At 38.5% G+C, this 20,301-nt stretch overlaps 7 protein-coding genes across 7 annotated transcripts; 3 read left to right on the top strand and 4 right to left on the bottom strand.

Annotated features, from left to right (window-relative positions):
* Positions 1-56: 56 nt before the first annotated feature.
* B0P05DRAFT_497600 (uncharacterized protein) lies at positions 57-1,252 on the top strand. Its single transcript, XM_051575403.1, has 3 exons — positions 57-91; positions 157-365; positions 414-1,252. The coding sequence occupies exons 1-3, from the start codon at positions 65-67 to the stop codon at positions 1,144-1,146; spliced, it is 969 nt and encodes a 322-aa protein (XP_051431250.1). The 5' UTR covers positions 57-64; the 3' UTR covers positions 1,147-1,252.
* Positions 1,226-4,186, bottom strand: B0P05DRAFT_574657 (uncharacterized protein; the record flags this gene model as incomplete). Its single annotated transcript, XM_051581580.1, has 7 exons — positions 1,226-3,007; positions 3,063-3,223; positions 3,245-3,373; positions 3,429-3,611; positions 3,662-3,689; positions 3,748-3,994; positions 4,047-4,186. 7 exons carry the CDS (start codon positions 4,184-4,186, stop codon positions 1,226-1,228), a joined length of 2,670 nt encoding a protein of 889 aa, XP_051431251.1.
* Positions 4,187-5,599: 1,413 nt separating this feature from the next.
* B0P05DRAFT_557407 (uncharacterized protein) lies at positions 5,600-7,135 on the top strand. Its single transcript, XM_051580023.1, has one exon. It carries the CDS (start codon positions 5,623-5,625, stop codon positions 7,120-7,122), a length of 1,500 nt encoding a protein of 499 aa, XP_051431252.1. The 5' UTR covers positions 5,600-5,622; the 3' UTR covers positions 7,123-7,135.
* On the bottom strand, positions 7,136-8,610 carry B0P05DRAFT_557410 (hemolysin-III related-domain-containing protein). Its single transcript, XM_051580024.1, has 4 exons — positions 8,248-8,610; positions 8,045-8,174; positions 7,514-7,982; positions 7,136-7,468 (listed from the first exon to the last, which is right to left on the bottom strand). The coding sequence occupies exons 1-4, from the start codon at positions 8,517-8,519 to the stop codon at positions 7,335-7,337; spliced, it is 1,005 nt and encodes a 334-aa protein (XP_051431253.1). The 5' UTR covers positions 8,520-8,610; the 3' UTR covers positions 7,136-7,334.
* An 835-nt stretch (positions 8,611-9,445) lies between these two features.
* Positions 9,446-10,433, top strand: B0P05DRAFT_557413 (Mob1/phocein). Its single transcript, XM_051580025.1, has 5 exons — positions 9,446-9,495; positions 9,556-9,779; positions 9,832-9,925; positions 9,972-10,099; positions 10,150-10,433. Exons 1-5 carry the CDS (start codon positions 9,473-9,475, stop codon positions 10,395-10,397), a joined length of 717 nt encoding a protein of 238 aa, XP_051431254.1. The 5' UTR covers positions 9,446-9,472; the 3' UTR covers positions 10,398-10,433.
* B0P05DRAFT_557418 (uncharacterized protein) lies at positions 10,433-11,914 on the bottom strand. The gene is made up of 3 exons (XM_051580026.1): positions 11,465-11,914; positions 11,057-11,410; positions 10,433-10,999 (listed from the first exon to the last, which is right to left on the bottom strand). Exons 1-3 carry the CDS (start codon positions 11,868-11,870, stop codon positions 10,674-10,676), a joined length of 1,086 nt encoding a protein of 361 aa, XP_051431255.1. The 5' UTR covers positions 11,871-11,914; the 3' UTR covers positions 10,433-10,673.
* A 488-nt stretch (positions 11,915-12,402) lies between these two features.
* On the bottom strand, positions 12,403-19,880 carry B0P05DRAFT_574662 (armadillo-type protein; the record flags this gene model as incomplete). Its single annotated transcript, XM_051581581.1, has 7 exons — positions 12,403-12,598; positions 12,645-13,557; positions 13,605-17,448; positions 17,492-18,876; positions 18,928-19,490; positions 19,554-19,752; positions 19,799-19,880. 7 exons carry the CDS (start codon positions 19,878-19,880, stop codon positions 12,403-12,405), a joined length of 7,182 nt encoding a protein of 2,393 aa, XP_051431256.1.
* Between the last annotated feature and the right edge of the window lie 421 nt (positions 19,881-20,301).

Here is a 20,301-nt window from a genome sequence, read left to right on the forward strand (position 1 = left end):
ATATAAATAAACCAACTGTTTTGGCGACTAATTTGTTTTTTATTTCTCTTTTCATTTAAAAAAAATGACTGGCACACAAGACATTATTTTGGTATGTTTGTTATCGCGAAAAGTCATGAATTTTTTCTCACAATAATTTTTCATGCACGAAAATAGCACTGGTATCCTGAATCACCTTATTCTCAAAAAGTTGCTTGGGTGTTGAACTACAAAAAAGTTGAATACAGGACTGTATTATGTCAAAGAATGGAACCTCGTCCACTTCGTCGTCCTCTTGATGGTGGTTACAGAAAGACACCTATTCTTCAAGTCGGTAAGCATGTTTTCTGCGACACCAAAGCTATCTTTATGGAGATTGAAAAACTGTAAGTGCATTAAATAATCATTTCATGCTAATTTTCAACTGTCATCAGTTTCCCCGAACCTAGTCTCTATCCTAAGCTTTCTTCTACTGGTGCTTCCTCTGAAGCCCTTGCTAGAGGTTTGACTTTGTGGGCAGATAACTCTCTCTTTCTCAATGTTGTTTCTCAATTACCCGCCAAAAATTTGCCTGCTGAATTCCTTGCTGATCGTAGTGCTATGTTGGGTAGAGAAATTGATGTCGACAAGTTAACAGCCGCTGCTCCTTTCATGAAAGCAACTTTATTGGCTGAATTTGGTGTTTTGGAAAAGCTCCTTGATGGAAAGAACTGGATCTTGGAAACTGAAGCACCTTCTCTTATCGACTTCAATGCAGCCATGATGACTTTCTTTACAGTAAACTTGGTTGGTGAGAAATGGGTTCAAGCAAACTTGAAGATTATGTTTGAACACATGAGTAAGCTTATGGGTGTTGCTGATTGGGAAGGCACTGCAAAGCGTCCTGTCCTTACTGAAGAAGAAGCTATTGAAGTTTTGAAACGTCATGCTTCTGATGAAGTATCTCAAGACTTCAAGGTTCATTCAAGTGGCCTTCCTATTGAATTAGGTCAACAAGTTTTGGTTATGCCTTTGGATACTGGCAAAGTTCCTGTTTATGGTACACTTTTGAAGAGTACTAAGGATGAGACTGTTGTTGAATACAATGATCCTAACTATGGGACTACTGCCTTTATTCACTTCCCTGCTCTTGGTTTTGTTGTCTTGCCTAAGCCTAGCTCTGATTAAATTCAATAAAACCATTACATTTTTGTATATACAAAAAACAATATGTTTATTTTCAATCATGTATATAAAAATTAGCTTCTTACAGATTCCGAGTTTCTTCAAAAACATTATCTAGCCACCAAAATCTATCATTCGTTGATATTGTGTTTAAGGCAGCAATAGCTTCTATCACTGGATTTGGAGTTACAGATGCCAGCGGTATTAAATCACTGTTTTTGATAATGTTTGGTAAAAATGACTTGTTGACATGCATATCAGTTTCTGTATAAGGCGTACTCGGTGTAAGACTGAATTTATTGCGTTTTGCTCTAGGCGGTGGTGGGAGGGACGAGAGTACTTGTTGAGTTGACGTAGAAGAAATCTGTTCTTTAACCATAGCGTCTGTTACCAATGGATCTTCTTTTGTATTTTTTGATGCAGTAGATTGATAGAGCTGCTGTTGAAGTAGGCAAGATGGAGGCGAATTGTTTTTGAGCTGTAGTTTGCGATAAAACTGTACAGCATTATCGGTTGCGTAGGCTGAGAAACTATGGTATACGGAAAAGGGTATGCATTTGAAAGCACTTGCATTCGGCGAATTTATTTCATGTTGTGTCTCAGGTAAAGCGATGCGCGCCCTGAACAAAATAAGTGAGCACGGGCCTGGTCTAAGAGCAAAGCACGGAATGTCTATAATGTCACCCGAGAGCTTGGCAGAAAATGTTAAATGCTTATCGTATTGAGACAAATTAGCAAGTGTTTCGCAGGCTTCTTGAAATGCACTAAAAAATCTTTGATTTGGGCCTTCAAGTTCCTGAATATAGGTCGATGATGTAGTTGATATATGTTCAGTTTTGTCATCGTTTTTGATAGCGCTAATGTGATTGATTGAATTCAGAGATTGCTGAGTTGCTGATGTAGTTGAAGCAATCTTTGCTAGTGACTGTCCGCTCATGTTTAGAATGATCTTCTTCTGTTCTCTATTAAGATCTGTAAGTGCTTCCTCTAACCCAGTGCTACTCTTTAGGTTAATTTGTACGATTGGAAAAGTATAAGGCTTGTTTCTATCTACAATAATGCATGGCGGATTATTTGATGTCTTTTCGCATTCAATTACAGTGAATAAACCCACAAAAACTCTTTTATAAACATCTTCTTCATTTTTCAGAGATTGTTGCAGAGATAAATCTGAAGATTTGGCGCATGTGTTCATGCTTGCAGTTATTTCGGCCATCTTGAGCATATCTTTAAAATGACTGAGCAAGTATTCAGATGGTAATTGTAGTTTATCCCCCATTTTTTTCGCGATAAACATAGGTTCAGCAAATCGAAAGCCTATCGACAGTAAATCTACCAAATCTTTTTCAGATTCTATTTTCCTAATCAGAAAAATGTGTTCATCTTGAGAGTAAAAGCTGCCACTTGATCTTGGTAAAGTTTCTTCAAAGAAATCATCATCGCTCATGTCAAGTTTCACTGCTTGTTCCGAAGTTGATGTAGTATTACATATTGTAGTACCTTTCAATGATTGAGGTGATTGTTCATTGATTGTTTCTTTGGAGCCATATTTAGAGAGAATCCATGTTGTTTTGATACTCTCTCTTCGAAAGGCTGGAAAGAACTTTGAAGGTTGTATGAATATGCTCTTTTTGGGGATGCTATTAGATATCAAAACAGAATGGAAAAGATGACCGAGATCAGATAAATCTTTGAAGTCAAGTTCCTCAGCAAGTTCTGTGGCAGCACTCATAAATGCACGATCAATAGGATGCTCATTTGTTTGATGTATTGGGCCTTCTAAGTTATGTCTTGACCAAGAAAGCGTACTTTCAAACAGCCGAGCAAAAATCGGATGATGTGCAGAGAATGCTCCACAATATCGCTATAAATAAAGATAATTATTATGTGAAACAATTTTGACAAATATAACGACTTACATCTTCAGGAACAGATTCGGTGATCTCTTTCATTGGCACAATACCATCTACTTTGACTAGCATTCTTCCACGCGCATCAAAAAACACTAGACCTAGAATGAGTCTTGTACGTGAGTCTGCTTGAATAGGCGAGTTATCATTTTCTATCTTTGATTTGACAGCTATAATAAAGAGTAAGATACACGCAATCAAGACAATAGCAGATATGATTCCAATCAATGTTGGAATGGTCATTACAGGTGTGGGGGGTGTTACATCTGAGTCTATGTTGGCGTAGTATACAGTCCCAAAAAGTGCTGTGTAATGCATGCCTATAGTAATAAGGTTTAGAGAAAAAAGGGTAGGTGTTACAAGGAGCTATCATACCACATACTGCGAGACCCATTAACATGGCGCATCCAAGACGTTTGTACCACTGATTTTCCCACTGTTCACGAAGCTTGAAAAAAATAAATAGTGCTGCTGTAACGGCGCAGACTGCGATAGCTATAGCTCCCAAAACATGTCCAATTTTATTCTTCGTTACAAAGAATGCTATGGCAATTTGACCTATATAGAGTTCATAAGGTTAGCTGTGTTGTATTTTCTGTATAGCTTACCTAAATAATGCATAGATACAATACCAAGCTACACGATAGAAATTATTGATGAGAAAGACAAGATAAGATATGCTGGTATAAGTTACCCCAGCAATAATGCCACTCAAAACAATTCTGAATATTTTTGCTTGTTCCGTAATACCAACAAAAGCAAACGAAAGAAGCATACAAAGAATAGCAACTACTAGACTAGCAAAAGTGGCTCCAGAAGAATACAAGAGTTGGTAATGGGTATTGTTTTCTAACGTAATAGTAAGGCTGTTATTGCCAATAAGGTGCATCGACCAAATTCCTACACCACCCATTGAGGCAGCAGCAGCAGACAACAAGAACCTGGGGAGAAAAAGAAAAGATCAATACGATTACTTTATTGTTGTAGACGAACCAATTGTAGTATCCTCTAATATGTGTTCTGCGTTGAAGCAATTCGAGTGCTGTCATGGCTCCTACGACTGCAGTCAGATAACTAACAAAAATGATTCCACCATTGTACGTTTGAATAGCAGGTTTAATTTGATCGTCCATAGTAAGCAAATTGTTGATTGCTTGCGATTATAAACTAGTGATTTTTCAGGCAAAAGAAGAGGAAGAGAAAGAAAGAAAGAAATATAGTTTATGAGACAAAGTCCAATGGAAAAGATAGAATGGCGATACAATTATATTAGTATAATATTATGCAGTTGCGAATCATGGAAGCAGACTTTATTGCCATTTTCTACTTAAATGTAGGCCCTTGGTACTACATTGAAGGAATTTGTAATGTTGCAGTAATAAGAAAAGCAAACAAATAGACACCGCGTGATGCTCTATTTATACTATAAGAAAAAGATTAACAAGTCAGTGATGATTGATCAAGCAACGCAAAAGATAAGAAGTTCGAAGCTGTCTGTGTCTTATGAAACTCAAAAAAAAACAGTTGAATGGTAGTGCAATTGATTTGGAGGACAAAAAAAAAAAGGTACTTCTTGTCATACACTTGTAAGCAAGTTACCCAGCTGTTTTTTGCCAGAAATATACAAATAAAATCCACTTCAACAGTTAGGATGCTATACTATCAACTTAATAAAATTATCGGCATAATTCTATCGTATATGGACAAAGAAAAAAGAAGATATTACTGCGTATTACCAAGTAAGTAATTCGTGATTTCAGAATCTAGGCAAAAGAAGAAGAAAACGCATGTTAGAAGTTTGGCAAACATAGAATACATATGTAATAGTCTATGTTAAGTAGCCTTTTAGTATAGCCCCAATATCAATACAAATCTAGCTGAACTTACTATGAAGAGAACAGGTTTTTATTTTATTCATATATTTTCTTATTTGACCCTTAATTACACATGTAAAGATACATTATTTTATAGCATGTGCAAGAAAATGATAAGAATGGAAATTTTTGTATTGGAAGCCTTGCTCAAAATAACTTTTAATGCATAGACAATAATAAATTTTTTTTTTTGTGTGATTGAATCATAAGCGTGTGCTCTTTGCCCTGTCGCATATAGCAATTTGCACTTAATAGCACACAATTTGATATCTTTTATCTACGCCCAAGCGAAAAGATTTTAGTAGTACTATTCTTTTTCTTTTTTGCCAAAAAAGTAATGGAAAACAAACATAAAAACCAGTTATCTCATGTGAAAAAAAAGGGGGAAGAGGAGAGCAAGATTAAAAAAGGAAAAACACACGAAGCGTCTTAAAAGCTTCAGAAAAGTGCATCTTATAAATGTTTTTTTACGCCATTTTAACAGATCAAATTGACTGCCATTCCTGCTTGGTCTAATTGCCTTAAAAAGATAGAGAACCTTCTCTATTTATTGAGGAATTTTCATAAGCAAATCATTTCATTGGATACGTCAAGCTACTAAATAAGTCACATGCATCCCTAAGAAACAAACACAAGAAAATACAATTTCTTTCTTTTTTCTTTTCTTTTTATCTCTATGTTTATTTTGTAAGGAAATGTTACGGCCGTCAAAGATATTTACGTCTTTGCACCAGCTTCGGCACTATTTCCAAACAAAAGTATCCGAGCTGGTAGCACCGCATTCTACAAATCAACTGAGGAACGTTGTGACTACGCAGCAAACAATGACCTCTATTCAACGCACTCTTTTACAAAAGACTTATCAACAAACAACTAAAAGAAACGTTGTAAATGAAAAGGCTTTACTCAAGGTCATTCAGCAGCATTTCCCAGTTGTCAAAGTATTTTCTGCTCCTACACTTCACCAACGTATGTGGGCTGCTGGTCGACAGCAGCAGCTTCGCACAATGATGTCTACTCCATCCAGTAGCGGTAGCTCTGGGTTCTTATCTTGGGGCCTTCCTCGTACTGCTGCAATGGGTGTTGGACGTAGTCCTACGTTTGCTCGTCAATTCTCAACCAGGTCGCCTTCTTGTGTCACTCTTTTTCAGAGCAACACGACAGCGAATGGTGGACAATCCAATGTATTTGCCCATATCTCGTCTCGAATTTTCTCACCTGCTGGCACCAAAATGAACCAGCCTGATCTGAATGAAAAGCAATCTCCTAAATCTGCTGCAGTTCATCCAAACTTGAACTGTTCTGACGAGTCTAGTAGTGCTGATGAACAACCTTACAACCATATCTTTACCCAAAAAAAGGTCAATAAAGGTATGGGTGATTTAGTTGATCAACAAGACAGCATCTATGAATCTGAACAAGACAATACTGTCTCTGGCTTATTTGTCAGTCGTGAATCTGTTTCAAGCCAAGCTCAACAAAAGCGATCCATGAACCGTAAAAAGTTGGATTTTATTATTCAACATGATGATCTTTCTTCATTGCATAGTTCCAGTAGTCGAATGTCCGGCAGAAAGAGACACCACTCAAGATACAGTCGCCTAAAGCAGCCTTCAGCTGATCAACATCATGCAAGGAAAGCAGATGATCAGATAACAATGAAAAGCAATGTACGCAAGAAATCTAACAGTAGCACATCTTCAACTATCTATTTGCTTATCACCTTGGATACATTACAGTTTCTTAAAGACAAGAATGGTAGTTGGTCTACAGAAAGCCTAAGTACTTCCTTTGTTGACTCCATAGAAACACTTGCATATGAATACCAAATTCATATCAATTATGTCTTGAAACTTCTCGATAATCTACAGCGCCATGGCAAATTTAGAGTCGTAGCACGTCAAAGTGAGCTGCGAATCTATTTTCCTGTGCCACCCAAGTCTAAGCAAGATGCTATTGATTTCTTATGTCTTTATAATATTGTGGATCCCATCATGTATGAAAAGCAAAACTATTTCTCTATTATAGAAGATCGAGAAATAGTATTGCCTTCAGAAGATTATTTTTCTTATGATCCTTCCACTGCCACTGTTGGTCCTGATTATTTTAAAGATCTTCAAGCCTTTTTAGATCGTACTGATTATCTTATTGAAACTAGCCCTGCTTTTAATTCTTGTTCTAGAAGACATGAATAAACAATATTAATGTATGTGATGTTTTTATTACAAAATTTGAATTATGTTTCTAGAAATGCAGTAAAAAAAAAAAAGGATATATATTCCTGTATCAAGGAGAATAGTATGCAGGGAATGGGTTTATGTTCTTGATATCATGTTGCATCCATATGAGTATCGGTTGGCATAAAACCTAATAGATGCTAAATAATGGAACTAAGAAGATAATTTAGTCATTGATTGATAAGTTTGAATGATCCACTTACAAAGATGCCTAGGCATACGAAAACATGCCAGATAGCATGACTTGTTAAACCTGCGAAATCAAATCTGCCAGGATAGAATCGTTCAGGAAAACGGTTGGCATCTAAATTTCATTAATAAAATGTACGCTTCTAGAAATGAGACTTACAGACAATGACACCAAGAACATACATAATGACACTCACCGAAGCCAGTTCAAAGAATTGCCAAGTAGCTCGAAGACCATTTAAATAGGCCAAATGAAAGACAGGTACAGCACTCGAGACGGCCATGGACACAAACACGGCAATACGCAAGGGTCTAAGTGCTTTTGTGTCCCACTTTTCCAAAAAGGGTGCAAACACACCCACGCTTCCAATCAAAGTGGTGAATATCATGTATCTAGCACGCATCATGGGTCTACAGTAGTAGCCATAGTATTCAGTCACGAGTACGGAGGCTGTGATTAAGAAAGAAATGCCCATATAATCCAATGTGGCTGTGAATGATTTTACTTGGCGATGGGAATGGCAAATGAATGTGTGATAAATAGAGGAACAGAACAGGCATTTTAAGGCTGCAATACAAAATGTCATGCAAACAGTACGATCTTTAAATGATGCATCAGGAAAGTGTCTCTAAAGTGTAAAGTTAGTCTATCTTTTTTCTTTTTTTTTCTTTTTCGGCAAAACAAACCTACATGAAAGCCGTAAATACTAAGGCAAGACATAAATACAAAGCCGAGCAAGTGGCTCCAAATGTTCATGGTTTCGTTATGAAGCATAAAAATAGATTTTAGGCATGCATAGCTAGTCTGATAGAATCGGTAACTAGAAAGAAGATGATTAAAACGTGTCATTCTATCGGGATAAAATATCCCTCGTGCGGGGAATTTAAGCGTACCCGGATAGTACATATTCGTTTTCTTGCCAATCTTTAGGCAATTCATGGAACTGCAATAGTCTTTGTGCACCTAGCATCACTGCTTTTGCATTATCCCAAGTGTCATGAACTTGATCGTCCATATATTGCAGAAAACCAGTTGTGTCTGCTTCTTCAATCTCCTTGAATTTTTCGCTGATTGTCTCTGTTAAGCTTGAGCGATTATGACATTGAGGAGAGGATATATTGATAGTAGTTGAAGAAGAAGAAGCACGCATCTCTGGTTGTTCCATTTTATTGTTTTTTTTTTCTTTTTCTTCTATGATGGGGTATATATGTTCAAAAGAAAAAAAAAAAGAAAAAAGGGGAGAGAATATAAAAACTCGATTTTAAAAAAAGGGAGAGAAAGAGAGAAAGAGAGGATTACACGTTTCTTATGAGCCAATCGGACTCAGATGCAGAAAAGTCGCCAATTTTTGAGTTAGTATCATATGAATGCTTGATCTGCCTACGAAAAAGAAACGAAAACATGTTCCTGATTTATACAAGCATTCACCTAAAAAAAGCAAGTGACGATTGGTTGCGGGAAAAAGAAACTGTTCGTTTTCCCATAAACACAACCAAGATCTGTTTGTTCTAGAGATAGACGTCATTCTGTGAAACCAGCTTGTTTGCCTTTGATCTATAGTTCAGAACAGGTTAGGAAATAACGAATGACACTCTATTTTACATGGACAACTTTAAGCTTATACAGGGCATTCTTACTAGAATTGCTCAGGTAAACAAATTAATTCAATCATTTCAGCATGTTGATCTTTTAAATCAAGGGGTAAGGAACCATTTTTGACTGCCTTTGCATCAAAATATAATGTTGATCTAAAGAACTTGTTCAAGTAGCCATCTTACAAAAAAATCCTTGCTAACCTGATTTGCATAGTAAAATTCAGCTCCTCCTAGTACAAGTTTGTCCAGCTATGTCTGACAGTAAGCTAAAATTAGGTTTTGCTTTGTCTAGCATCTTCCTAGACATTCTCTCAATAGAAAACCAATCGATTTAAGCTACTTTTTATGTTTGTCAGTTGGTATAAAGTTGAGATTGAGTTGAAGCTTTTCGAGATTGCATTGAGTAACCATGAATTCTGCAACATAATTCGAAAAGGAGTCACAATCTCGCTTTTAGGCGTGTTCAAAGTACATTTCTCTTTTTTTTTTCTCTTTATTTTTTTTTTCTTAGTAACATAAAATCATGATGAATTTCTTAGGATTTAGGTAATTTAAAGCAAAAAAAAAACAAAAAAAAAAAAAGAATCATGTACTCACTATTTACAGTTTTGGTAAAAAAAGCAACAAGTCTTCAAAAAAGTCAGCAGGATCATCTTCCTCATCAATACATAGTCATCACGCCAACCACTCTACTTCTCAATTGTCTGCTTCTTCAAAGTCTCTTTACTTGTGTAGCCCTTATGTAAACAACATGCTTGTCAAAGGAAACTTTAGAACAATTGTAGAACTACCGAAATATGTAGATATAAATGAATGGCTTGCATTCAACAGTAAATGACACCCAATGAAACAAAAGCGCCATTCTAATTTTGTTCTCAATAGCATTTGAGTTTTTTAACCATATCAATTTGTTTTATGGCTCAATTACTAATTTTTGTACGCCTCAATCATGCCCAACAATGTCTGCTGGTTCAGGGTAACTATATACTACTTAATAACACATAAATCAACATTATCTATAGTGTTGAGTATACATGGTCAGACTCTACTTCTAAAAAAGTGAAATTGTCTGCTCCCCAGTACATTGACTACATGACAAGCAGCATAGAAATCATGCTGAATGACGAATCTTTGTTCCCTACAAAATCAGGTAAGCATAGATAGACACGAAAAGAGCACCAATTCACATTTTTGTTAAAGGTCCTGACTTTCCACGGGAATTACATTCAGTGGTAAAGAAGATGTTTGGGCAAATGTTTAGATTGTTTGCCCATATTTACCATGAACATTTTGATAAAGTGCTGTGTCTTCATGAAGAGCCTCATTTTAACTCACTTTTTGCTCATTTTATCTCTTTTGCCAGGGAATTTGATCTGCTTGAAAAGCAAGAGATACAGCCATTAAATGAACTCATCAATATCATGCTGAAAAATAAAGTCATTTGTTAACTATAGAAATAAAACATACACTGAAAAAAGAAAGGGAATTATATTGTATTTTATTCTCATAAAAAGAGTTTAGAATAGCTCAAGCGACAGACAAAAGGAAATGACCAAACGATTAGGCTAGATAAACAACAATAGGTTGCTTTTGTAAAATTTCCTTGCAACCATTACCGTCCTTTATGTGGTCATTGAGCCTCTAATTTCACTCTAATCAGAGTTAACACATTAACTCCATTCTAACTTTATTCTGGCTTTCACAATGCTATAGTGTAGTGATTGTTACCATGGAGTCCAAGATGTACTTGTCTTTTGTGGTGCTGGTGGTGCACAAGCCATGACTCGCTCTTTTTTACGGCTGGGATAGCCATCAGATGCCTCATTTTTACGCGGTGTTTCTTTAAATGCAACAACAGCCTTCAAGCCGGCAGCAAACACTATATAGAGACCCTCTGATATATACTCATGCAGACGATATTGTTCATCGGCTTGTAAACTCAACTTGATAAGTTGAACACTCATGTCTTGCAACTTTTGTATAATGTGGTACTGTGAATCGATCCACAAGAATAGTTGAATCACATAACCAAATAGAAACGATAAGAGGCCTATTTAAATATTGAGCATAAACATGTCTAATACATGTTTCAATAAGTTATATTTGCCTGGAAGTGGAGACTGTTTGATCAAGATAGCACAAGTCACTGCTGCGTCAATCATATACTGCCCAAATCGCTTAAATCTTGTCATTGAATCTCCTTCCATATGGGTTGTGATGTTGCTACTTGCACTGCAGTCTTCTTCTTCTATTTTGGCTGATTGATAAGCCTTATTACTGATTGTACTGATAGTAGAAGCAATGCGGGATAAAATATAAGAGTTGACAGTAGAGCTCTTGATATCCGTATCCTCTTGCCGTAACTTCTTTTGAGAGGCTGCCAAGTTGAGTATACCCACACGTTCTTCTACACTCTGAAGTTTTTCTCTAATCGCTGTTTTAGTATTTAAATCCGTCTTATCTATAATTAACAACATGTTAGATTAATATACAAACAAATAAACAATGACTTTACTTGGCAAGGCCATTAATATTTTATCTACGCCAGTCAAATAAAGATCTAATGCGACAGATTCATTGCCACTTTCATACTCGTCTGCTGCGATCGACACGAGCTTCATCCCTTGAGAAATGCTGTGTCTATCTACTTGTTGCGAATTGGATTTGTGATTGCCCTTAAAAGTGCTGGTGACATCGTCTCTAATTTTCTCTGCTAGAGCACTCATTTCTGATGTCCATGAATTACTTGGTGTAGGCGTAGGACTTGGCATGGTGTCGTAGGGTGGAGGGGCGGGTATATTATCGGTGCTGTAATAACAGTTATTTGGAGCATGCATTGCTAATCGAGAATTCTTTCCTAGTAATGTAGACTCTATCTTACTAGCAGAATTATGAAAAATAGAAGAAACAAAGGACGGCATTAAGTTAAAGGAGAAAGAAAGACAAAGAAAAGGTTACTCGAGATTTATATAGACAAAAAAAAAAAACAATATAAGCATGTGATAATGTCTAACCAACAATATTTACGCAAATAAAAAAAAAAAAACAAGAAAAATAACTATTTTCGGAAAGCTAAAAAGAAAATCCTCTTTTCCAATGACATTGATGTATGCCATGCCATTTTGTTTTTGTTTTGTTTTCTCGGTTAAAATGTATATGGTGTTTTCGTAATAAATAGATAAAATACAACTTCGGATTGTCGGAATACTTGGTACAACAAAAAATGTCGCTTGAGTGCACAGATCTTGGGCTTCTCGGAATACACAAAAGTTATCTAGAAGAATTGTGTAACTTGATTAGGCATATGAAAGATATATGTCAAATGAATGATAATTTTATAGGCTGACAACTTTTCTTCTAAAGAAAATACACTGGCAACAGTATTGCTTTATGACAATTAGATAGCTCTAATTAGTTTCATTTATGTATGTATAATATATAGTACAAAAGAGTCTAAAGTGATTCGTTTTTAAGGATTTCAGCTACAGTGGGATCCACACGAGGCTGTAAAGCACTAAGTGCTTTCAAGGCAGAAGCAGCACGCTCACGAACAACATCGCTTGTAGAGTCAGAGTAAGATTTGACAAAAGTACGTTGAAGTTGTGGCAAGAAGAGCTTGAGATGCATAGGGACCTTGTTCAACATCAAGCTATAAAGTGTTAATCTTTTGATTTAAATTCAATCATTCAACTTACCCAAGTGTTTGTAAAATGGCTGCCTTTACTTCCGCAGGGTAACGGTCACCCAAGATACGAATGAGAGGACCTGTGATCTGAGTAACAAATGGCTTCAAGGCAGCAGCAGATGTACGGTCAATCAAGTCACCTACACCAAGTGCTGATTGTTCACGTACTTCGGTAGAACCATACATTAAACCTTGCAAGAAGATGGGCAAGACACAGCCAATACCCTTTGGCAAGCATAAGCCAGGAATATCAACACCAGCCATACCAACTGTGGTGATAGCATGACGAGTAGGGGACACCAGCTCTTCGTATTGTTCCTTGGGCAAAGACTTGACAATGGCAGTCAATGCATTCCAAGCAGATTGAATCACTTGTTCATATGGATCATCAAGGAGCAACATCAACAAGTGAATCCAATCAGGAACATAATAGGATGCATCCAGTTCAGATTCATTAAAGAATTGAGCAGTGATGTCACAGGCAGCAGCACGCTTAAGAGGGTTATCATCTCTGGCATATTCCATAAGTGCAACAGTCAAGGTGTGAAGACCATCTTCGTCGTCAACAGATAACAAGAAAGCTTCTGTAGTAGCCTTGAGGGCTTCAATAGTCTCTTCATCCTTTTCAACCATAAGAGTTTCAACCAGTGCTTCAAGAATGGCAATCAAACGCTTGTTAAGTGCAGGACCAGCAACTGTGACAAGAGAGGCCAAAGCACGTGCATTGAAAGCACTGATAGGCACTGTGATAAGAGTAGGGATGAGCACGGGGAAGACAACATTGGAACGAACAGACATGATTTCCTTCAAAGCAGATAAAGCATAAGTTGATGATTCATCAGATGATTGAAGCTTGTTAAGTAAAGAAGGAAGGATTTCATCAATGGCTCTAGCGCCCACATTTTGATGAAGAGTGTCAAAGGCTATAACATAAAAATTAGCTACTATTTAAATAAAATTTCGACTTTACCTTGTGCAGCTGCTTCACGTACTTCTTCAGAAGGATCACATAAAGCACCCTTGATGACAGGTGTGATTTGATCAGCAAAGTCCATCACTTGAACCTTATCAGCAGCAGTCATGATTTCACTGTAAGCAAGAGTGACACCCAAACGAACGCTTTCATCATCAGATTGCATATCTTGTTCCAATACAGGAAGGATTTCAGGCAAGACACCTTCACCCAATTTCTGAACGAGTTCGCTCAAGGTACGGCCAGCAACAGCGCGTTGTTCAAAGTTATCGCTAGACAAAATGTTGATAATCATGGAAGTCATGACAGTCAAGATATCCTTGAGAGTACGAGGTGTGTTGGAAACAAGGACCTTCCAAACTTGAAGAGAAGCTTGTCTGACAACACCCGAAGCATCTTGTCTAACAATGTACAAGGCAGCCAAGATACGATCTCTTCTTTCCTTACCAAGCACTTCAACAAGTTGCTTCTTCTTGGTTTCAGAACCATAGTCGTCATAGCCAGCATCAGCATCATCGTCACCCAACTCTTCGACATTACCAAGAGCCATATCGTTACTCTTGTTAGTAATACCAGTGATACGGAACAAGAGTTCACCCACAAGTTGAACTGAACTTTGACGAATACGCCACTTGCTATCAAATAGACCCTTCTCCAATTCTGGCAATAACAAATCAACAGCCTTAGTGGCATAATTGGTGACAATCATACGACCAGCACGAAGAGATGCTTCACGAACATATTCGGATTCATCAGCAAGACCCATGAGAATAGGAGGAATAATACGGCCAAGGTAAGGTTGGAAGCGAGCACCAAATGTGGCAGGCAAGTAAATCAAAAGCGAAATAAAACCTTCACGAACATAGGCACGAGGTGAGTCAGCATTCGAAATGATTTCAGGCAACAAGCCATCAAGACGCTCAAGACCAAGACCGGCAAGAACTTCGGAGAGACCTTGGGCAGCACCTTGTCTGTCAACACCACCAGAATCCGTCTTGAGGGTATCGAGCAAGTCAAGAACAAGACCAGGGAAGTTCTCTTCGCCTAATTTCTCAACAAGAGCACCTAAAGCCTTGGCAGCAGTACCACGAGCAGCAGGGACAGGATCGACCAAGACGCTGTGAAGACCAGGCAAGATGATACTGAGATAAGGAACAAGGTCCTTTTGATCAGTCAAAGAGGCCATATTACCTACAATTTGAGCAGACTTAGTTTTAATATCAGTAGCACGTTCACGAAGACCACGTTCCAAAATAGGCATCACAAGAGCAAGAGAGGGTGGATCAATATAGTGAACAAATGAAGTTTGCAAAAGAGCAGTAAGAGCAGGTGCTGTCTTGGTGTTGGGGTCACTGAGAGCCTTCAACAAGACAGGAACAAGTTCTTGAATTTCAGGATTACTAATAACTTCACCAAACAATTGAAGAGAACGGTTGGCTGCAGCTTGAACTTGGGAGTGAGTATCAGCCAAGACTTCAGAAATGCGAGGAATGATATTAGGAAGAGAAACAGACAATTGCTTAGGAGCACAATAAGCCATAGAACCCAAGAGTTCAACAGAGGCCTTCTTGGTACGCCATTGACGCTCTTCTAAACCTTCAAGGATAGAAGGCAAGATAAGCTTCACACAGTGACCACTGATCTTACTCATAATGACACGAGCGGCATCAGAAGAAGCTTCACGAACATCTATGTTGGCATCACTGGAGCAAACAAGCAGGAGAGGAATGATCTGAATGATATAAGGTTCAAACAAACGACCAAGAGTAGCAGACAAAGTTTCAAAAGCAAAAAGAGCACCTTGTCTGTATTCGTACATGCGCTTGTTATCAACAGCATCCTTCAAAGCATTCATGACATTACATTCCTTTAAGGCAGTGATACCACGGCCCTTGACAACACCAGCAAGACCATAAGCAGCACCACGACGTTGAGCATACTTTTCGCCCTTAAACAACTTGTTCAAAAGAGATTTAATCAAACGAGGCACTTCATCCTTACACATCTTGATAAGAGGAGGCAAACAGTCAGCAACAGCGCTTTGAACAGTCTCAGAAGGAGTATCTAATGTCTCAATCAGCTTTTCAACAGCTGTGCTGACCTTTTCATCACCAAGATTCAAGTAACCTGCAGCGCCACCATAGAGAATAACAGCGGCTTGACGGATATGGTCTTGGACATCACTGTTATCGGTAGTGGAGTTCAAATAGGTTTCAAAAGAAACCAAGAACTCTTCAACATCCACCTTACCATAAGCATTGATGGCAGCCATACCAGCTTCAAGCATACGTCTACGGACTTGTTCGTTACGATCACCAAGTGCTTTTTCATTGATCAAGAATTTACAGAAACTAGTGGCATTTTCAAGTTGCATCAAAGGAGCAAGTGCCTTGAGGGTAAGAGCAAGGCCAACACGGGCTTCCCAAGGATCAGCACGGTCAAGGGTTTCAGGAATCACCATACCGTATTCATCGTATTCAGGATCAAGAGAAGCGGATAACTTCTTGTACAAGGCATAAATAGCTTGAAGTGTATCATAAGCAGATTCAGGGTATTCCTCAACAGCTTCAGCAAGAGCATGACTAGCAGCTTGACGGACATAGCTGCTGTCAGACACAATGTATGTCAATAATTGTTCTCTAAAGTTCTCGTCGACTTCCATAGCATTGTCTTCCCATTGAGCCTTGGCCAATTCGGCATTGGATTCATTTTCATCGTGACAGGCAACCCACAATTCAGGAGAGTAATCAATATCAGTCAAATCCAATAGTTGCAATGCTTGAAGAGCAGCAGTACGAACAAGTACTTCAGAAGACAACAAACCTTGAAGGAGTGTGTTAATCTCACTAGATTCTATAGAATCACCCATTGTCTCACACAAAGTGACAAGTGAATTTTTAGCTGTCTTGCTGCATGAAGGATAGTCTTTAATACTACGCAACAAGATATCAATCATTTCTTGACGAGGAAGGATTAAAGATTGACCATGAATACAGTGGAAGTTAATCACGTCAACAGCCATCGTCACTTGTTCAAGACCGGCCTCATCATTCTTGTTACAATCAATGCCGCCTTGAGCAATGACTTGATAAAGAACAGGGAAAATAAAGCCAAAAGAAGCAGGAGGTAAAGGTCGAGATTCAGTAATGAAACGTAAACGGAAAAGAACACGAGGAACAAGAGCACTTAAAGACTCATCCAACCAACGCGCTGGGATAGGATGAATCTTGTTGGCACGAAGTGTAGCCAAAGCAATGGCGTCACGAATAGGCTGTACATCTTCAGTAATGCAGTCACCCAATTGACGATAAGTATCGACCAAAAGGTCGCCAACGAGGAGACCAGCATGATGCTTGCCGGCATCCAACAAAATGCGAACGAGGTCAACGAGGTATTCTTCAACGGCTTCACAGTTCCCAGCAACAACAGCACGGATGACATCCAAGCCAAGAGTAACCTTTTCGTAAACAGTTTGGACATGAGAACGAATATCAGCTTCTTTCTTTAGTTGAGCATTGACAGCAGCTTGCTCTTCCTTGGAAAGCTTTTGTGCTACACCCTTCTTCTTGGCAAGTTCAGCACGAAGCTCTTCTTCCCATTCATCATCGTTCTTTCCTTTTCTGTTGTTTCGGCTCTCAGTCTTTTTGTTTTTGTTGAGAACATCAACAAATGGAATATCAGCAGGAGCCTTCCAGATATTTGTTTCCAATTCGCCAATGTCCTTAATCAACTCAGGCTTCAAGTTATTGTCAGCGAAATTAACAAATTCGGCAATCGAGTCAGGAGAAACAAAGACCAAAGTGGAAATAGCAGAAATAGCAGCTTGATAGAATAATTCAGACTAGACAATATTAGTTACAATACAACATGTATGTTTGATCTACCTCTTTGCGAGCTTCAAGTGTTGCTTTCAAAATCTCTAAAATCTTGTGTTCCTTTTCCTGGACTAGTTTTCCAGGGTCAACATGAGCACGTTGAACCAAGGTGATCCAGTTATATTTGTTGGTAGGAGAAGCGATGTACTTATGGTGAGACAAGACCATCAAATCAATCAGTTCAATACCCTTTGTGGATTCAGGTACATCAGCAGAGAATGAAGTCATTGCATTCAAGACAGAAGCAAGACGAGTAATGGCAATTTCTTTGTTGTAGCTATCAGCGTTAGTAGCAGCAACAGCTGTAGAGTCTTTGACATTGTGTTCGATATCTAAAAGCCATTGTCTGACGGCTGGTTTCATGAAATAGTTCAACTTGACAGCTTCCTTGGCAGTAATATCAGCAATCTCATTAAAGGCAATTCTACGCACAGTGTGTTCAGGATGGCTTGTAGCAATCCAGATAAGAGCCATAGCAGCCAAGTGACCCGCACCTGTCTTTTCAAGCGATTCTTGGCTTTCGTTGATAAAGACATGAGCAAGAGCTCTGATAAGCCAAGTGCCTTCATCAGCAGATAAAGCCTTCGTGTAAATACGATCCCACAACAAATAACTGGGCTTTGGTGAAGAGACTAATAATTGAGATGGGTATTTTTGAGTTTTTAAGAGATCGACAACAGGCTGAGGTACAGTGGGCCAGTGTTGGATACGTCCTGAAATAATAGAAACCATGACATAGGCTTCCAAAGGTCCATCCTTCCACAACAAGGGCTTGTCTACAATCTTGTTAAATGTCTTGAACAAGGCTTGTAAATATTTGACAATGTTGGCACTCAAAGTAGCACTTGTAGCATTCTTGTGATCCCAAACAGTAGCACCTACAGCATTAGCCCAGCTCTTTCTTGCCAATGGCTTGGCAGCATCCAAACCATCTGTTGATGTCTTAAACACCTTTTCCACAAAATCTTTGTGGGCAGCACAGAACTCATCGTTGTAAATCAATACTGTTAAGTGTCTTCCAATACCATCAACAGCAGTAGCCATAGCCTGTTCATGAGCTTCTTTAGAAGTCATAGCAAAATAGCCTTCTAAAGCCTTTTGACTGACAGTGGGATCAGTCACCTGAGCAAGGGATGAAAGTGCATTGTACATAATAACACGATGCTCCCAGGAGTTTACCTTGCCGCTTGCTAGTAATTTAGACACACCCTCTGCCACTTTGACTAAAGAATCAGTTTCGTGACAAGCAAGTGACAAAGCTTCCCAAAATGATTTAGCACCATTGACGGTTGTAGGTGAAGTTGAACGCAAGTGGTTAAGAAGAGGATCAAGCCATTTGTTGGTAAAAATAGAGGAGGGATCAAATGAAAACGCAGGTGTGATACGCGCAAGTGCTTATATAGAAAATGAATGTGCTGTCCTAATAGTGTGTTGTCCTTTCTTACCTAATAAAACAACTTCGGGAGATCGAAGCATCATCTTGTCAAGGACAGGTAAAAACTCGCTTTCGAATTTATCCCTGCTAATAAAAGTTGCGATAAAGTCATTGAATGCATCCAATGCTGCTTTATGAACAGCCACTCTTGAAGAAACAACATTCTTAAGATAATATTCGGTCAAGCGAGATGCTGCATTCTCAATCATTGTCTTTCCATCATTGCGGGTCTTCAAACGAAGGCTGACATCAACCACAGTTCCAATCAACACTGCATTTTTAAAAGATGGTGTACATGTCTGTGCATTGCTTAAGGCGACTTCAAGAATAACAGGAATTGCTTCAGCGTTGTTTCGAATGGTGCGTCTAACATCAGCAACAGCACTTCTACTAATGGTCTTTTTGGCGTCATGAACAAGTGAATCAATCAAGGCAGCTTGAGCATTAAGAATAGTCGAGAATAAGGGACTGGTCTTTGCTCCTTCTGTAGTAACCTGTTTTAATACACATGTGAAGAGCACATTGACCCAAGTCAGTAACACAAATCGATCTGCGGCAGGGAATACGCTTTCACTAAAAGAAAGAAATTATCAATCGCTGCGCCACTGTTGTTTTCTATTGGTGTGCATGATTTACCCTGTAGGTTTATGCTTGCTATATTTTTCAGCTTCTCTGGCCACAACAGGCACAAACATTTTTTGAAAGACTTCAGCATTCCAATTGTTGAGTTCCTTGATCACTTCAATAATGGCAACACGAGAAGCACGATCTTGATAACGAGATATAGTTAAAAAAATCAAATGTAATAATGAAGGAAGTGCTTCTACAGGCAAGTCTATACGCGTTTAGATTAGAAAAGTGTCAAGTAATCTCGGTTGTACCTTTTCTACGAAGACGAATCAAGAGTGCATGATTGAGAAAGTCAAGTCTATCAGAAATACCAGAGTATGTGATAGTGGTCATGACTCTTGTCTTTATGAACTCGGGCCAACCGAGTTCGCCCGTGTTTTCTTGTGGTTCTGTCATAAGGAAAGAAGAAATTTTTTTTATAGAGTGAATGCATTTTGAGGCATTTTTTTGGCCGCAGAATCTACGTCACAAAGCGTGGCTTCATTAAAGAAATGGATTTAGGCCTGTCAAGTTCAGTTTGCTCTTTATATGTCACTTTCTCGAAGTCTAGTTGATCTGTATGTGTTGGCAAGTGGAGTATCTAAGGTTGGCTCCAATGTGGTTGCAAGCCAGGCCTCTGCTCTCTGTCATCACGTAAAAACATCAAGTCTATTGAATCCTACACCTATAAAGCCGGAAGCACCTCCTATGCCAGTGGAGCATATCGACAGGGAAACTGCTATTGAAGTTCCTTTTCCAGAATACGAAGGAAAAG

This window comes from Gilbertella persicaria (assembly GCF_025201335.1).
Source record: "Gilbertella persicaria strain CBS 190.32 chromosome Unknown B0P05scaffold_47, whole genome shotgun sequence".
Classification (NCBI taxonomy): domain Eukaryota; kingdom Fungi; phylum Mucoromycota; class Mucoromycetes; order Mucorales; family Choanephoraceae; genus Gilbertella; species Gilbertella persicaria.

Excerpts from the sequence above, each read along its gene's own strand:
- B0P05DRAFT_497600 (XM_051575403.1), top strand. The coding sequence starts at position 65 with ATGACTGGCACACAAGACATTATTTTG. Across the intron at positions 92-156 it reads GCACACAAGACATTATTTTG|CACTGGTATCCTGAATCACC; the intron begins GTATGTTTGTTA and ends GCACGAAAATAG. Across the intron at positions 366-413 it reads TTTATGGAGATTGAAAAACT|TTTCCCCGAACCTAGTCTCT; the intron begins GTAAGTGCATTA and ends AACTGTCATCAG.
- B0P05DRAFT_557407 (XM_051580023.1), top strand. The coding sequence starts at position 5,623 with ATGTTACGGCCGTCAAAGATATTTACGTCTTTGCACCAGCTTCGGCAC.
- B0P05DRAFT_557418 (XM_051580026.1), bottom strand. The coding sequence starts at position 11,870 with ATGCCGTCCTTTGTTTCTTCTATTTTTCATAATTCTGCTAGTAAGATA. Across the intron at positions 11,411-11,464 it reads AATATTAATGGCCTTGCCAA|ATAAGACGGATTTAAATACT; the intron begins GTAAAGTCATTG and ends TGTTAATTATAG. Across the intron at positions 11,000-11,056 it reads CAAACAGTCTCCACTTCCAG|GCCTCTTATCGTTTCTATTT; the intron begins GCAAATATAACT and ends ATATTTAAATAG.
- B0P05DRAFT_557410 (XM_051580024.1), bottom strand. The coding sequence starts at position 8,519 with ATGGAACAACCAGAGATGCGTGCTTCTTCTTCTTCAACTACTATCAAT. Across the intron at positions 8,175-8,247 it reads AACGAATATGTACTATCCGG|TTACCGATTCTATCAGACTA; the intron begins GTACGCTTAAAT and ends TCTTCTTTCTAG. Across the intron at positions 7,983-8,044 it reads TTAGTATTTACGGCTTTCAT|AGACACTTTCCTGATGCATC; the intron begins GTAGGTTTGTTT and ends TTTACACTTTAG.
- B0P05DRAFT_557413 (XM_051580025.1), top strand. The coding sequence starts at position 9,473 with ATGATGAATTTCTTAGGATTTAG. Across the intron at positions 9,496-9,555 it reads ATGAATTTCTTAGGATTTAG|TTTTGGTAAAAAAAGCAACA; the intron begins GTAATTTAAAGC and ends CACTATTTACAG. Across the intron at positions 10,100-10,149 it reads TTTGTTCCCTACAAAATCAG|GTCCTGACTTTCCACGGGAA; the intron begins GTAAGCATAGAT and ends TTTTTGTTAAAG.